The sequence below is a fragment of the Penicillium nucicola genome (assembly GCF_028828085.1).
Source record: "Penicillium nucicola strain IBT 29836 chromosome Unknown utg000010l, whole genome shotgun sequence".
In the NCBI taxonomy this organism is placed as follows: Eukaryota; Fungi; Ascomycota; class Eurotiomycetes; order Eurotiales; family Aspergillaceae; genus Penicillium; species Penicillium nucicola.
This window is the reverse complement of record NW_026643134.1, coordinates 104,111-120,676: the sequence shown is the minus strand read 5'-3', so window position 1 is coordinate 120,676 and position 16,566 is coordinate 104,111. Positions and strand designations below refer to the sequence as shown.

Sequence of the window (16,566 nt, the reverse complement as noted above, 5' to 3'; positions counted from 1 at the left end):
AGCTTGTTCCCAAGTAATAGTTCGGTATCTATTGACCTAAGTCTCCACTTCAACAATCGGGCATTTGGACTAAAGCCAAATGATTCCAATTTTGATGGCGCTGGGAGTGAGTAGCTTGAATGTATTCACCTGCAGTGGATTGACTGTCGACAGATTCCTATCCAGCAGATCAAATGCCACCGGACCAGTTTACATACGGAGGCATCAACTATCGGTTCTCTAAATTCAATGCTTCTGGGTGCGACAATATGCTGGTCCAAGGACAGGAGATCCGGGTTCCACGATCAAAATACTTCAGCTACCATATGCTGGCGGCCTCTGAGTCAGGCATGGCTTCTGCTTCCATTGAAGCGAGGTATAGTGATGGCAGCACGACTTCTGGACCTCTCTTAGTTCCAGCTTGGTGGAGCTGGCCGTATCCTGCTGGTGCTGACCTCTCGTTCGGACATTACTTGACAGAAAACACGACAAATTTCAATCGGTCGAACATCTTCCAGACTGTCAATTGGGTTGACTCCTCGAAGGAGATTGTGTCTCTTTCGCTCCCTAACTCCTCGACTGGAGCCTCCACAGAACCCGGAGGAGTCTCAGTGAACACGAATTTACACATCTTTGCGATTTCTTTTCTGGCCGTACCCGAATCGCAATCCAATACTCCAAGACTCGCTGTTCAATATGCTCGCTCGACTCAAAAGTGGGTCGATGGATCTGACAAAGTTCAGATCATTGAAGTCCTGGTCAACAACGTTGGATCTTCATTCATTACACCAAGCAATAGTGTGCGCATCCAAGTTCAGTCGCCCGGTCTTGACACCATCATGGAGGGCACTATCAAGCGACTCGGCCCTGGAGATCAAGCCACAATCGAGATCGGAGTTCAGAAGAAGAAGGAAGTGTTTGTCAGCAGTGGTCCAGCAACAGTCATTATCAGTGGACATGATGTGGTTTCGGCGCCATACTCCTTCAATGCAACATATGGAATCCGCCCATTCGAGGCCACCTACGAGTCAATCTACAGCCATGAATCCCCGAACTGGTACAACAATGCCAAGTTTGGTATATTTATTCATTGGGGTGTTTACTCCGTGCCAGGCTGGGGAAATTCTGGATCTAAAGAAAACTATGCCGAATGGTGAGTCCATCATGCTCAACTAAATATGTTCATCTCTCACCACGTCAAGGTACTGGTGGTCTTTAAACACTGAAAATGACCCTACAAATACTTATGATTATCATTTGGAAACTTATGGACCGAAGGTCGTTTACGATAATTTTATCCAGCATTTCACGGTAGAAGCTTTCTCTCCCCAAAGAGTGGGTTGATCTATTTGCAGAGTCCGGCGCCAGATATTTTGTGCAAGTGAGCAAGCATCACGATGGCTATGCCCTTTTTGATCTGCCCGCAAATGTTTCTACGCGGACATCTGTGGCCCTCACCCCACATCGAAACTTGGTCAAGGTATGAAAGAACTGTGTTTTCTGTGATATGTAGCTTATTCCTTCAGGAACTGTTCGATACAGCCAAGAAATACCAGCCTCATCTGCACCGGTCCGTATATTACTCACTGCCCGAATGGTTTCACCCAGACTATGAGAAATACGGATTTGGCCAATGGCCAGGGGGTGAGATGCATACACCCCTTTTGCTTTGTCAATTTTTTGACGTCCTTAGGAAATGCCACAAATCCGTTCACGAATGAGACCTTGCCCTATACTGGTTATGTGCCACTGGCAGACTTCATCGATGACAAGATTCTGCCCGAGATGAACATCTTAGCGGACATGGGGACTGAGATTATGTGGTGTGACATCGGTGGCCCTAACAAGACATTGGAATTCGCGTCCGCCTGGTTCAATTCCGCTGCCGAACACAACCGGTCAGTGGTGATGAACTCTAGATGCGGACTACCTGGAGATTTTGATACTCCAGAATATGCCCAATACAAAGGTGTGCAACGCCGGAAATGGGAAAGCAGTGCTGGCATGGATCCATATAGTTATGGATTCAATCGTGCCACCCCTCAGGCTAGCTACATGAACGCATCGGCCATCGTTACTACCCTGGTTGATATCGTGTCGAAGAATGGGAACTTTCTTCTCGACATTGGACCTATGGCAAATGGGACCATTCTAGACATTGAACAGCAACATCTGCGGGAGGCTGGCAAATGGATCAAGAGCCACGCAGAAGCCATCTATGATACGTCTTATTGGTTTGTAGCCCCCGAAGAAGGAGAGCATATCCGATTCACCACTTCACCCGATGCTTTCTATATCCATTGTTTGACCAGACCGAATGCCACACTCACCTTGTCCAGTCCAATCCCCTGGATGGAAGGTGACAACATGTCCGTTGTTGGCGGCCACCAACATGGGGTTGAAATTCCTTCGATGAAGACCGAGGATGGGAGTGTAGTGCTGTCTGTGAGCAGGGAAATTGCAATGGCGGATCAATATGTATGGGTTTTTAAGATTAGTTACTGAGTCTGTAATGGGCTTCACATCCTGGGAACATAGAACTATCAATCATCAACAGTGCTGACGTCACTTAACTTACTTCACTTTTGCCCAAAAGGGAAGTGCAGTGGACCGGCAGAATGTATTTATCCGGGGCAAAAGGACGTGGTGGTTTGCCGCATATCCGCCCTCACCTGCAAAATATGCACATCTGCTGCTTCAGGCTGAATTGAAATGGGGACAGCCTTTGAAATATCCCTACTTTCCTTACTCCCCCTATTTCCAAGCCTTCCAAGCCTTCCAAGCCTTCCAAGCCTCCCAAGGATTTGATGGCTTGACGGTTGGCTGGGGGTGGCGCCGAGCAGGACCGAGCGCGGATATGCAGAGCAGTTCAGGCTGAACAGCTGGGAACTCGTCTCCAGGCTAAACCTCGGCCGAGGGGATGTGGGGTTCCAGTATATCCGGCGTCTTTATAAGGAGCTGCTGTCAGAGAGCTTGTTGACCAGAAACCGACATCTCCTGTGATCATGAAGTCAGTGCTCTCATTACTGGCCTTCGCGCCCACCGCATTGGCTCAGGCTCAAACCAGCGATGTCAATTATAATGTCGAGCCGCAACCGAATTTGTCTGCGCAGTCCGTGTCTACCATTGATCTCTCTTTCCCCGACTGTTCCAATGGTCCGTTGAGCAAGACTCTGGTCTGCGACGCATCTGCCAGGCCTCATGACCGAGCGGTCGCTCTCGTTGGCCTGTTTACCTTGGAAGAAGTCATTGCATCGACAGGCAATGTGATCCCACCCATTAAGAGGCTGGGTCTGCCACCTTATCAAGTGTGGAGCGAAGCGTTACACGGCCTTGATAGAGCGAATTTCACAGACTCTGGGGAGTACAGCTGGGCAACTTCATTCCCATCTCCCATCCTCAGCATGGCTGCTTTGAACCGGACTTTGATCAATCAAATTGGGGACATCATCTCTACCCAAGGTCGAGCCCTGAACAATGTCGGACGATATGGATTGGATGTCTATTCGCCCAATATCAACACCTTCCGTCATCCGGTTTGGGGCCGTGGCCAAGAGACCCCCGGCGAAGACGTTCTACTTGCCTCTGCATATGCCTACGAATACATCACGGGAATTCAGGGAGGCGTGGACCCCGAGAACCTCAAGCTGGTCGCCACCGCGAAGCATTATGCGGGTTATGATATTGAGAATTGGTCGGGCCACTCTCGCCTTGGGAATGACATGAACATTACCCAACAGGATCTGGCGGAATACTACACTCCCCAATTCGTCACTGCTGTCCGAGACGCCCGGGTGCACAGCGTCATGTCTTCATACAATGCCGTCAATGGTGTTCCTAGCTCAGCCAACTCCTTCTTGCTTCAGACCCTTCTCCGTGACAGCTGGGACTTTGTTGCAGACGGATATGTGAGCAGTGACTGCGACGCCGTCTACAACGTATTCAATCCTCATGAGTACGCCGGCAATGTATCTAGTGCCGCAGCTGATTCGATTCGTGCGGGAACCGATATTGATTGTGGAACGTCATATCAATACTACCTCAATGAATCTATCGCACAGGGCGAGATCTCTCGCAGCGAAATTGAGCGAGGTGTTATCCGTCTTTATTCCAACCTGGCTAGCTTGGGATACTTTGACGGCAAGAACAGCAAATATAGAAATCTTGATTGGTCCAACGTTGTCAAAACCGATGCACTGAATGTCTCATATGAGGCCGCAGTGGAGGGAATTGTTCTTCTTAAGAATGACGGCACTCTACCACTGTCCAAGAATACCAGCAAGGTTGCTCTAATTGGACCGTGGGCAAACTTCACTCAGGGACTTGTTGGCAACTACTTTGATGCTGCAAACGCGCCATACCTGACTACACCACTTGCTGCCCTGCAAAAGTCGAGTCTCGATGTCCAATACGCCTTTGGTACCAACATCTCCTCGAAGACAACAGATGGCTTTGAGGCTGCAATTGCTGCTGCCAAAAAGTCAGATGTCATTGTTTTTGCTGGTGGAATTGACAATACCGTTGAAGCTGAGGGCTTAGACCGCATGAACATTACTTGGCCTGGTAACCAACTTGACCTCATCCAACAACTGAGCCAGCTAGGTAAACCCCTGATTGTTTTGCAGATGGGTGGTGGCCAAGTTGACTCGTCATCTCTGGAGGCCAACAAAAATGTTAATGCCCTCATATGGGGTGGTTACCCTGGACAGTCTGGTGGACTTGCATTGTTGGACATCATCACCGGAAAACGCGCACCCACTGGTCGCCTGACAGTGACTCAATATCCCGCTGAGTATGCCATGCAGTTCCCGGCAACCAATATGGACCTGCGGCCTGATGGTGATAACCCCGGCCAGACCTACAAATGGTATACAGGAAAGCCAGTCTATGAGTTCGGACACGGACTTTTCTACACGAAGTTCAAGGCGTCTCTTGCACGCTCTCGATCCGCTAGCAACGGAACCTCCTTCGACATTGTCAAGCTTCTGTCGCGATCCCACGCTGGCTACAATGTAGCCGAGCAGCTTCCATTCATGAACTATACAGTGGGGGTCACTAACGCGGGTGGTGTGCTTTCGGATTATACCGCTATGGCTTTCGTGAACACAACGGCTGGTCCAAGCCCGTACCCCAACAAATGGCTCGTTGGATTTGACCGTCTTGGCTCGATCAAACCTCACAGTTCTCAGACCATGTCGATCCCAATTTCGCTGGACAATATTGCCAGAACAGATGAATTCGGCAACCGTATTGTTTACCCTGGGAGATATGAACTTGCGCTGAACAATGAGCGCTCCGCTGTGATGTCCTTCACTTTGACGGGCAAAGCAACAACTGTTGCTACTTGGCCCAAGGAAGAGCAGCAGATTTCCCCTGCATAAGCTATTAATTTTGGTACGGTCACCAAGATTTTGGAATTAGAATAAACCACTTCCTTTTCAATGCAGATTATAGAGCCATGCTGAAGTTTGACTTATTATATTCAGGTATAAATTCCAGTTTTGAATTATATAATTATACTAGTCCAGCGGCTTTAGTTAACTTAGTTGGCATAAATGACATTGTATTATTATGCTCACAATGTACAACGTTTCAGAAAGTATTAAAATGGGCATTAGAATGACTAGTTCAAACATGCGATGATAAATATATGGTGGTTTAGCTGGGATTGGACGTTGTATATTATGTAGTGTGTAAGTTTGGATTAGGATAGCTATGTACAAAGAGTCCCCAGCCCTTGAAAATAATTTAAGTAAGATGCCGAAATCGAGGGCGAAGTGAACAAGCAAGCTGCAAGACATCGTGACACGGGGTAAGAGAATGGAGAGAAATAGGTGACACAGTGGTCTCATTGTCAATCATGCGGTCTCATCGAAAGCCGCGAGAAGTGTTGGATTCACGGGACTTGGGCGCAGGTGGCTTCTTTGGCCAACTCCGGGCGATATCAATATTGGCACGGGGAAACCACATTTCCAGGAAAACATAGATCAAGAAGTCAATCACAACGCAGAGGCAGAAAAGCTTTCCAGCCCATACGCCGCAGCCGTAATATCGCTTCAACCGATCAATGAGAGCGAAACTGCGAACGCGATCGCCGCTTGCTTCCCAGCCCTGGCCAGGATAGTATCCGTAGAATTCCTCAGGTCTGATATCACCAATGATTCCTTCGTAAACGCGCTCAGTACGCTCTGCCACGTCCCGCCAGGAGTACATCATTTTCACCTGATCGTGAAATCTGTCAGTCCGCACTCGATTCGAGCGTAACGCGGAAATGGCTTTGCTAGTTGCAAGTACAATATCATCTTCCTCTGGCTTGGCAAATGTCGTCATGTGCTGAGGCAAAACCTCAGGGATGCCGCCGACCCGAGTGCACACTACGTAAAGACCGCAACTTGCAGCTTCAACGATGACTGTTCCGAATGCTTCTGTCAAACTCGGATGGAGGTAGATGTCCCCTCGAACCATCACGTCTCGGACCTCCTCGTGTCGTACCGAGCCTAATAACTCGACTTTGTCTTGCAGCACGTTGCGTTCAAGCATTTGTTCCAAGTCGATTGCTTTGGGGCCTGATCCCGCAATGATGAAACGAGTGTTGGGATTAGAAGCAAGAATTCGGGGAATAGCGGCGATCAGCAGATCTGTGCCCTTGTTGTAAAAGAGGCGAGAAATAACCACAATTGTGATTGGGTCATCCGGCCCAATTGGCCGCGGGGACAGGGGAGGATCCGAGGGTGAGCTCAGGGTTTGATCCGATGGACGGTTGGTGTGCGATAATGGACAGAAGTTCTCTGCCACAACAGCATTTGGAATAACTGATACCATCAACGGGTCCAGGGACGCCCGAAGTACTGTGTTTTCCTTACTGCGATTTGTGAGTAGAATATCACAGCAAATTCAGGGGACAACTTACCAGGTATGGCTCACACAGATCGCATGATCAACATCACTCAATGTGAACTTGAGTAGTTTGTTGGTAAGAATCGATGCTGCGTCGGCGAATCCAAACAGGGAATGATCAGTGAAAACGGTACGCAGGCCCATGGTGCGCGCATGAAGGATAGCTTCTCCGCAGAAGCTACTCAAGCTGGCATGTCCATGAACAATATCAATTTCCTCTCGAATGACGATATTTCGGAATATGGGGAAGAATGAGAAGACGGTTGGGAATGTTGTTTCGCGGTAGATGACGAAGAACGGAACGTGGTAAATCTTCAGTCCATTGGTAAGGTAGCGGACTCCGGTGCGCCCTTTATATGCATGTGTAATGACAATGACTTTGTGTCCTCGGTCGATCAATTTCTTAGTAGTTGTCAGAATAAGGATAGATGTGAATTCGAATTCGGCCAGGTCAAGCGCTTACGGACGACAATTGGTAAATGTGACTTTCAATTCCACCTATCAAAGTTAATACTTGGTCCTAAAGCATCAAAATAATAATTGTACATACCCGACTGTGGAAAGAAGAAGTCGCTGACCATACTATAGTCACCAGGAGCAAGGTTAACAAGGCATTCCGATTGAACGGGGGGAGTACTCACGCAATGTTATACGGCATCGTGATTGCGGTTCTCGGGTTGAGAACTCCGAGATATCAGTTTGCGTTTTTTGAGCAGCTTCCTTTCCATGGCTAACAGGTGTCACTGCTGCTCAAGGTCGCATTCACTGCATGTTGTCGCCAACGGAGAAGCTGTTGTTGATTGCCGATAAGCACAGCGGTAAACATGGCGGTGGTGATCTTTTGTTTTCTGCCGGCATAAAAGATTCAGAGAAAAGGAATTTGTTCCCCACGCATTCGACTGCAGCCGTCGCAGACTTCTGGAATCATGGCCGGCCACAAGATGAAGGAACCCTCCAAAGGCGATGTGACTCCAGTCTCAGCCAAAACTCACAAGCGCAAAAGAGATCAGAATCTCCCCCAGGCTGCCGCCACTCCCACACCGACCAAACAGCACAAGAAGCGCGAAAGCTTGTCAGCCGAACAGCCAACCCAGCACGATGATGATAGCACTAGGAAGCGCAAGCGAGTCAAGGATGCCCTCCAGCGTGAGGATTCCCCACAAACGCCCAAGAAAGAAAGTGCTGTCCCGGACCGCAGCAAAGAGAGCACTACAGACTCGCGTCGCGACGTCGGTGAAACAGGCAAAAAGTCAAAGAGCAGCAAGAGAAAGAGCATTGGCAAGAACGACACAATGGATGATGAGTCTGCACCTGTAATTGCAGGTAGCGATGATGAGATAGAAGCCGAACCCAAAACATCCAAGAACAAGCATGCGGGTATCTTGTCGAAGTTTGAGCGCACCAAAACTGTCGCCAGCTCCAAGGCCAAGCATACAGAGCCTGAAATCATCCAGGATGAAACGACTGCTGTGGAACCCGTCTTTGCAAAGGGCCTTGAGCCTTTGCCGCAGCCCGAGAATCCGCCTGAGCTTGAACAACTCCCAACTTATTCCTCTCTCCCCCCTTGGCTGGCAAACCCTCTACGAAAGTCCTCTGACGACAAATCCGACTTTTCCCAATTGGGAATTAAACCAGATCTTCTTAAAATCCTCCAAGAAAACGATTACAAGGAAGCATTCGCTGTACAGTCTACGGTTATTCCTCTGCTTCTTCAGGGTGAGCAGAATCACCCTGGAGATCTCTGCATTTCCGCCGCTACTGGTTCTGGAAAAACACTCTCCTACGTCCTTCCACTGGTCACCGCTCTACCGTCGAGACCTGCCTCGAGACTAAGAGGTTTGATTGTGGTTCCCACCCGAGAACTGGTGAAGCAAGCCCGCGAAGCTTGTGAACTTTGCGCTACTGGCTCACGACTTCATATCGGAAGCGCAGTGGGAAATGTGGCCATCAAAGATGAACAGAAGCAATTGATGCGAGTTGACCAGGTTTACAACCCGGCCATCCAGCAGCAACAACGAGATGGACTGATAGGAAATGACTGGATGAACCTGAACCTCGAGAACTGCGTCGGTGAAGCTGTCGATTCCAGTGGCTCTCTTCCCGGCCACATTCAAAGATCAGAGCCCAACGTTGACGTTCTCATATGTACCCCTGGTCGCCTGGTTGACCATATTCGTTATACGAAAGGATTCACATTAGAACATCTTGAGTGGCTCATCATTGATGAGGCGGATCGTCTTTTGAACGAAAGTTTCCAAGAATGGGTTGATGTTATCATGCACTCGTTGGATAGTCGACAGGCACCAGAAACCTTTGGTCCTGGCGGCAAACTTCTATCAAAGCTTGGGCTTCCTATTGAAGCCAAGCCGCCTAGAAAGGTGGTTTTGAGTGCAACCATGACTCGCGATATCTCAAAGCTCAATTCTTTGCGCCTTGCCAACCCGAAGATGGTCATCATCGGATCTGAAAATGCTTCAAACGATGATGATCCATCCGCCACTCATCCTGATGCCCACTTTGCTTTGCCACCAACCTTGTCCGAGCATATCGTTCAAGTCGGCGATGGATCCCTCAAGCCACTTTATCTGCTACGTCTTCTTCTGTCCCACATCGAGCCTAGTGGAGACCATGCTCCCAGCGTTTCTGATTCATCCGACTCTGATAGCACCAGCTCCGATGAATCTAGCGACGATGACACTAGCTCGGATGAATCTTCCGACGATGACACCTCGTCTTCTGGATCTGACTCGGACTCTGATTCTGATTCCGATTCTGATTCCGATTCTTCGTCTGATTCGTCGTCGGACTCTGATTCTTCAGATGAGTCTGAGTCCGAAGACTCAGAATCAGATGCTATGGACCTTGTGCCTGAACCAGGGCGCAAGACTGTTTTGATCTTCACAAAATCATCCGAGTCTGCCTCACGACTCTCACGCCTCATCTCGCTCTTGCATCCACCACTGGCCAAGCGTGTAGGGACCATCATCAAGTCTAATAAGTCTTCTGCATCTCGCAAGACCCTCACGGCTTTCCGTCAAGGCCGGATCTCGGTCATTGTGGCCACCGACCGTGCTTCTCGTGGTCTTGATCTTCACTCTCTCACTCATGTTGTCAATTACGATATCCCAACAAGCATTACTACATATGTTCATCGTGTGGGTCGTACCGCACGTGCTGGTCGCGGGGGTTCAGCGTGGTCTTTAGTTGCTCATCGCGAAGGTCGCTGGTTTGCCAACGAGATTGCGGCTAGTGTCAATGGCCGCATTACACGTACCTCGAACATTGATCGTGTCCAGATCAAGCCAGATTCTCTCAGCTCGCTTAAGCCCCAGTACGCGAAGGCCTTGGACAAGCTGGAGAAGGAGGTTAAGCGTGGTTAGTCAACCACGGCGACACATGATAGAAATCGGGGTTGTATTTTAGGATTCATTACAGTAGTGATCTGCATTTCAAGCGGTCTGTCTTTGTACAACAATATTGAATATCAAATGCTTCGCACGCTCATTGAATCACGTATGAGCCTCGTCTTTGTTCTTGTTGCTATTGGGGGAGTCAAGAGGGCTTAACCCCTCCACTATACTTTTATCGCAGTAAACGAATGTATCAATCAGCTATGACACAGCCACTCGGTCATGGACTTTTCTAGATACAGTAATCCAAAGTAACAGGGATCTCACACTCGAGAACAAGATCAAGAAAGTGAGCGGGATGAGTTTCAGCCAACCAGAAGCTATAGTCACCGAGGTCTTGGCATGAATCCACATATTTGATGTCACGGCCCATTGATAACCCTAACATCGATCTCATTGATTTCACTGACTTCATCTCGAAACAGGTCTACTTATGCACATGATCTCCAGAGTAGCTTGCATATTGATCATACTGCATATGGCCACTGAGACCACGCAGTATAGGGATGAGATCAGGGCTTGACGTCACTCCTCTTCCAGGATAGAGGTAGGATAGAAAGGATATAAGAAGGTGATCTTGAGACCCTTGTATTCAACTATTCAGTCAAATCTATCATTAAAATCATTCCCTCTACCATATACATTTCATCACCTTTTACATCATTGACAATGAGCACTCTTCGAAACGTCGATTCCGTCTCCAACCCCAAGCAGGGCAGCTTCAAGCCTGCTGTCGCACCAGAAGGCCCTCTTACCACCAAGGGTGTATGTTTATCTCGATTATTGTTTAAAAAAAGATTTGAAACTGATATCAAAACAGCACCAACCTGGTCGCAAGGTCAATGAAGCCGACCAGCGTCCCGAGTTCCACATGGAAGCTCATCCACGAGGCACCGCGCCCGCAGGCAGCTCCTACACCCCAAACTCCATCTCTGAAGTCAGCCCGGATGTGAATGGTGGAGCCAAAAAGGAACCTACATACACCTCCGCATCGGACACTCTCATGGGCTCGACCTCAGCAGATGTCCACCAAGGATTCGGCAAGCCCCTACAAGGCCAAACCAATGTTGAGCTTAAGCACGATGGCCAACACGGTCGCAAAAAACAGGCAGCCGGTTTAGAGGGCATGGGCGCCTCTAATCAAGATCGAGGCATTGAGCGCCAGTTTCCCGACCAGCGTGGTCTTGAGCGGGAAGAGGCTGGTGTGAGTGGCACCAGAGGTAATAAAATTGCTCGTGCTACAGCTGAGGAGATTGAGCCTGAGTCTGCTGAGACTTTGAGCAAGGAGTGGAAGTATGAGTCTAGTACCAAGCGTGACAAAGGACAGCAGAGCAAGCACTAAGCGATGTTTCAATGATGCGGAAGCTGGATTTCCCATCAAAGTCATAGTGCAGTGCAATGTATCTCTATATATTCTTCAATAAGTAGCAGTGTCAATTCTGAAATTTATTCTTGAGCGCAATGCTACATTGTCTTATACTGTCAATTTTTAATCTATCGGCCAACAAGCTCGAGAAAGATTTCATTGACTAGAATATATTTTTGTTTTCCATGGAACAGTCTCATATCATGCCGCAGAAGTATAAGACTCCTGTGTCCCCTGTATCTCTATGGGCTACAATGGTAGGCATAGTTTTTTTTGGCGTTTGGTACAAAATCAGTATTCTAACGCCGTAGAAGGGCGTGCCGAGGTAACGAGGACTAGATGGGCAAAGCGAGCCTGCCAATCAACAAAAGTTCGGGCCCATTGGTAATTGCTAGGCACATGAACATCCGGTTTGGTCAAGATCCGCTTGAAAAAAAAAGTACTATTCACAATAAGCAAAGGCACCTGCGATGCCGTTTTGGTTGGCTTCTATCGTGTCAGCTGGATTGGAAGATGTTGGAGAAGACTCTGGAGAGGTTAGAATGAAGCAGTGAAAAGTAAATTGAAGGTACAGCCGCATATAATATGTGCTTTTAGACAATATATGAGATAGGAAAAACCAATTCAAATAACAACAACAACATAATGCTCACAAAAGCGGACAAACGAGACGCGACAAAGGGACGATTGTAGTAGGGCAAGAGAGATACAACATATCGTAGGAAAATGCCGGATTTCTCAAGGCTACTCAAGTTCATGGACGCCACATAGCTATGGCTATTCTATCATAGACATGGCGGTGGTTTGTCCGCTGTCAGTCCTCATACGAAGTTTAGCGATGAAAAGTGTGAATTTAGATTATTTTTACGCAAAATTCTCGTAGTTGGTATTTCTTAATATTGAACAAATTTCCTTGGTATATTAACAGAAGATGTAATCATTACAAAACGCCATAATGCATTGTAATATGCCGCGCTCGACATAAATTCGCAGGAATAGGGGCCTCACGCCCGTAGTCAACGCATCACCGGAGGCCGACCCTCCTTATTCCATTTGACACGACTTTGCACCCATTCAACAGCGGCCTGGACTCCTGATCCCAGTAACGCGCTGACCGGCAGCACGCGACTGTCCCGAACGCCGCCTCCTGTCTCTCCCTCAAACACCTTCCGAACCAGCCCTTCTTTAATTCGAACCACTTCCACACAGTCCTCACGATCTTGTTTGTTGGCAAGCACCAGGATGGGAACGCCCGCGACGTCTGCGTTTTGCAGGACTGATTCGAGGACCTGCCGGCATTCATCTAGGCGGCCGAACTCGCTACTGGCCGCATTAATTCCGACATTCTGTTCTGAAAAGGCTTCTGCACTTGTGCTTCCTCGTGTATTATTGCGCGTCGGCCCGGCCACCGAGCTTGCGCGCCGAGATGATGACAACAGTCGTGTGATATCGGGATCCTGGCCAAGGTCGGAGCTGTCGACCACGAAGATGATCGCATGACAGCTACTGTAATAGCTCTGCCATAGACCACGCATTGAGATCTGGCCACCGACATCCCAAATCTTCAAGTTCATATCGTGCAAGGGAATGGTTGAAACATTTTGGCCGACGGTGGGGACTGTCTTTCCGGGGTTAGGCGCGGGGGTGCCATCAGCACGCGGTTGATAGAGCGATTTGATCTGCGACAGCAGAGTTGTTTTGCCAGCATTATCTAGGCCAAGCAGTAGGACCGAGTATTCTGTTCAAGTTGAGAGGTCAGTCGTGAGCCTTGACCATTGGGAGGGATGGTAGCAGGTCCTACCCTCTTTGCTGGTGGCGTATAAGTATAGCGACTTGGCCAAATGGTACATGGTCGCGGTCCCCAGAGCTCACAAGCAGCAGCACAAGATCAAAGAACACCGCAGATCATGACAGTCGCAACTTGAAGCTGCGAGGCTCACCCGCGTTCCAGCCTCATCCGGATTGGGAAAATAGGGCTTAGGGCTTGGACCGGGCAATTCAGGCAGTTCGGGCGAGGTCAACGAAGCTTCAACTCCGACCAGCTGTGTATTGGAGGTTGTTCAGAGCTCCAACAAGTTCGCCAAAGGTCTGTGGACTGTTCCGCTGTCGATGATCCTGCTCTGATGGCCCGGAGACCATCCCCTTGAGCCCCATCGCAAGAGGCGTCCATTCCCGGCGAATGGAGAATGAGAGTCCTCTCTCTCCCCCACTCGTGTTTTGTCAGCTTGATTATTGATCGGGGGAGATTGGAGATCGGGGACTCCCTACCATCTTCTTCACCTTTTTCTCTCTCTCTAATGGCAGGTTCTTCATGGCCTTGCCGTTCCTACGTTTCCCCGGCGTGACAATCCTGTGCTTTTGAAGCTTCGGAATCACTTCCCTCGCATGTCTGACCCAGTATGCCCCGCGCCGGATCGATTGTCTGATACAAAGGCGCCAATGGAGACTGATACTGTCATTGTCGGTATGCGATATCCTTTTCTCCCTATTTCTATTTGCTTTTTTTTCTGTCTCTCCCCGTTACCCCGCGGCATCGGAGGTCTGCTTTCCGAGCTCGTATTGACACCTGAATAGGCAATGGGCCGTCTGCCATGATCCTTTCATACATTCTTCATGGTCATATTCCTTACTACTCGTCCGAACCTCCACATCCCGATCATCTATTGGACGCCAAATTAAAAGCTGCGCCGGAACTTTTAAATGCCGATGTCAATTCTCTTACTGCGCATTTTGACGCCTCGCGCCTCTCATATTCAACACAGGCGCTCCCCATCAATGTTTTATTGGACACACTGGTACGACCAAGCGTAGATGTGGACGAACCAGGCTGCATTTCAAATGTGGAGTGGCGCTCTCAGCCCGAAAAGGCCGTGCCACACCTTGTTTTTGGGAATTCGTCTAGCCCGGGTGGACAATGGACAGAAGACCCATTAGGCGCCAGTTGGGATATTCAAACCTTGAGTTATGCGGCCATGCTGTCCCTGCCCGGCTACTCCTTTGCCGATTTTCATAGGAAGATAACGGGCCAGGAACTGCCTGCATATACGAGGCCCACAAGGCGCGAGATTGCGGAGTACTTTGCGGCCTATCCACAGGCGGCCCTGATTGATGATTCTTTCCGCTGTGGGGAAGAGCTGAAGGATATCTCCCGCACCGCAGATGGATTTTACATTCGATCCCACAATATCAGGTGCAAACGACTTGTCCTGGCAAGTGGCATATTTTCAGAAGTTCTTCCACCGGAGCCATTACTGCGATCTATTTTACCGACCATCTCGACACCCTCCCTCCCGCTCCTTGTTATTGGATCGGGCTTCTCCGCTGCGGATTCGATCATATCCGCTTCCTCGAACCAACATCTTTTGCACATATTTCGGTGGTCTCCCGATGATCGTCCCTCCCCTCTTCGAGGATGCCACCAGCAAGCATACCCAGAATACGCTGGTGTCTACCGCCTGATGAAAAGAGCTGCACTTGCAGCCGAGGCCCCCGGGAAAGACCAGCGACCCAAATACCGGCGCGCTACTTCGACCTCGTTCCTTGAAAGTCGGAACTGGGAAGAGCTATACGAGGGTGTCCCCAACGTTGAAATTACGGATGTGGACATTCAGGATGACCTGGCTAGGGTCACTTTCCGCCGCCGGGATGGATCTATCTTCTTTCGATCTGTACGTGGCCTCGTTTACGCCGCCGGTCGTCGAGGCACGCTAGATTATCTTGATTCCAAGCTCCTCTGTGAAGTGCTGGGGCACACGGATGAAGATTCAGCAATTACTGGTCAAACTCTCCGTGCCAAGGCCATTGAGGACCTCGAAGTTACGCCCGGTGTTTATATCATCGGGAGCCTCACCGGAGATTCTCTAGTGCGCTTCTCTTACGGTGGCTGTGTTTACGCTGCGGGACAACTTATCGAGGGCGAGCGAGACACACGCAGCGTCTGTAGCAGTCTTGTCTCTACAGCCAAACTACACGGCTCCTCACTGTCCGTCATGAACGGCATGGATGGCCACCTTGTCTATCCCAGCGCAGATGACTTGGATCTGACCCGCGAGGACACCATCAGTAAAATGACACCGCTCGCGGATCCGCCCGCCATCCCTGGCTGGTGGCAAACTCTCACTCGTATGTGGAATGACATTTCCCGATAAATGATGAAGTTATGTATATATATATGTGGCTGTATATACCAGATTTTAGGCCGTGGTCGCGACTTGCCCGATTAGTATGGTGCCGCTTTCTCCCAGCGTCATACTCACTGAGCATTTCTCAACACAGGGTGAGTGCTGATCACTCGGTTACTGGATACGTTACCTTTATCTTGATATTATTCTCTAAAAAAACATTGTTCTCAAAATGTAGAACAAGTGGCAGTGGCAGCAGATGGGTCAACCAACCTCCCCAGGGTTGGGCGATTGAATGAGATTACGTACAGTTGGACAGTTGGACAACCCAATTAGCTGTATTCTAATAAGATGAAGTGATTTTTCACTGTTTCCTCATGTCAACTGACTGAGAATTTCCTTCCACTTTGGCTCGTCACAAACACAGCGGCGGCCCTTGGGTCTTTTGTGGTCGATCCACCGAGAAAACACGAAGATCAATACTGAACCCCATAAGTTGAGGGCCAAAAGCCACACTTTTACCCTTGCATCAACAAGAAGATTTCACTCATCAGGCTCATCGTCATTTCAAGTGATAAATCAAGACTTGTTCTGGACGGAATGCGCCATGCCGTATACAGGCGACGAGGGTTGGTAGTTTGAACTCGCTTCTGGACTTACATGCAACGAGTTGGTACTGTTGGAGTGCGGATTTGATGTACTGTAAGATTTCCTTTAGGTACGGAAAGGTTATAGAAAAGAGTTATAGGGTCATCGTCAATTCGCAGATAGATATCGGCTTAACCAGTATTAA

General features: G+C 49.1%; 7 protein-coding genes across 7 annotated transcripts; 5 read left to right on the top strand and 2 right to left on the bottom strand.

Annotated features, from left to right (window-relative positions):
* Positions 1-173: 173 nt before the first annotated feature.
* Positions 174-2,484, top strand: N7511_008572 (uncharacterized protein; the record flags this gene model as incomplete). The annotated part of the gene is made up of 3 exons (XM_057130949.1): positions 174-1,132; positions 1,493-1,623; positions 1,673-2,484. The coding sequence occupies 3 exons, from the start codon at positions 174-176 to the stop codon at positions 2,482-2,484; spliced, it is 1,902 nt and encodes a 633-aa protein (XP_056978937.1).
* A 500-nt stretch (positions 2,485-2,984) lies between these two features.
* Positions 2,985-5,360, top strand: xlnD (beta-xylosidase XylA; the record flags this gene model as incomplete). The annotated part of the gene is made up of 1 exon (XM_057130948.1): positions 2,985-5,360. The coding sequence occupies one exon, from the start codon at positions 2,985-2,987 to the stop codon at positions 5,358-5,360; it is 2,376 nt and encodes a 791-aa protein (XP_056978936.1).
* Positions 5,361-5,847: 487 nt separating this feature from the next.
* Positions 5,848-7,534, bottom strand: N7511_008570 (phosphatidylinositol N-acetylglucosaminyltransferase subunit A/GPI3; the record flags this gene model as incomplete). Its single annotated transcript, XM_057130947.1, has 5 exons — positions 5,848-6,841; positions 6,890-7,278; positions 7,340-7,374; positions 7,427-7,458; positions 7,518-7,534. 5 exons carry the CDS (start codon positions 7,532-7,534, stop codon positions 5,848-5,850), a joined length of 1,467 nt encoding a protein of 488 aa, XP_056978935.1.
* A 268-nt stretch (positions 7,535-7,802) lies between these two features.
* On the top strand, positions 7,803-10,256 carry N7511_008569 (putative ATP-dependent RNA helicase DBP6; the record flags this gene model as incomplete). The annotated part of the gene is made up of 1 exon (XM_057130946.1): positions 7,803-10,256. One exon carries the CDS (start codon positions 7,803-7,805, stop codon positions 10,254-10,256), a length of 2,454 nt encoding a protein of 817 aa, XP_056978934.1.
* Positions 10,257-10,955: 699 nt separating this feature from the next.
* On the top strand, positions 10,956-11,628 carry N7511_008568 (uncharacterized protein; the record flags this gene model as incomplete). Its single annotated transcript, XM_057130945.1, has 2 exons — positions 10,956-11,051; positions 11,107-11,628. The coding sequence occupies 2 exons, from the start codon at positions 10,956-10,958 to the stop codon at positions 11,626-11,628; spliced, it is 618 nt and encodes a 205-aa protein (XP_056978933.1).
* A 1,040-nt stretch (positions 11,629-12,668) lies between these two features.
* N7511_008567 (ADP-ribosylation factor family protein) lies at positions 12,669-13,502 on the bottom strand (the record flags this gene model as incomplete). Its single annotated transcript, XM_057130944.1, has 2 exons — positions 12,669-13,390; positions 13,454-13,502. 2 exons carry the CDS (start codon positions 13,500-13,502, stop codon positions 12,669-12,671), a joined length of 771 nt encoding a protein of 256 aa, XP_056978932.1.
* Positions 13,503-14,091: 589 nt separating this feature from the next.
* On the top strand, positions 14,092-15,800 carry N7511_008566 (uncharacterized protein; the record flags this gene model as incomplete). Its single annotated transcript, XM_057130943.1, has 2 exons — positions 14,092-14,116; positions 14,227-15,800. 2 exons carry the CDS (start codon positions 14,092-14,094, stop codon positions 15,798-15,800), a joined length of 1,599 nt encoding a protein of 532 aa, XP_056978931.1.
* Between the last annotated feature and the right edge of the window lie 766 nt (positions 15,801-16,566).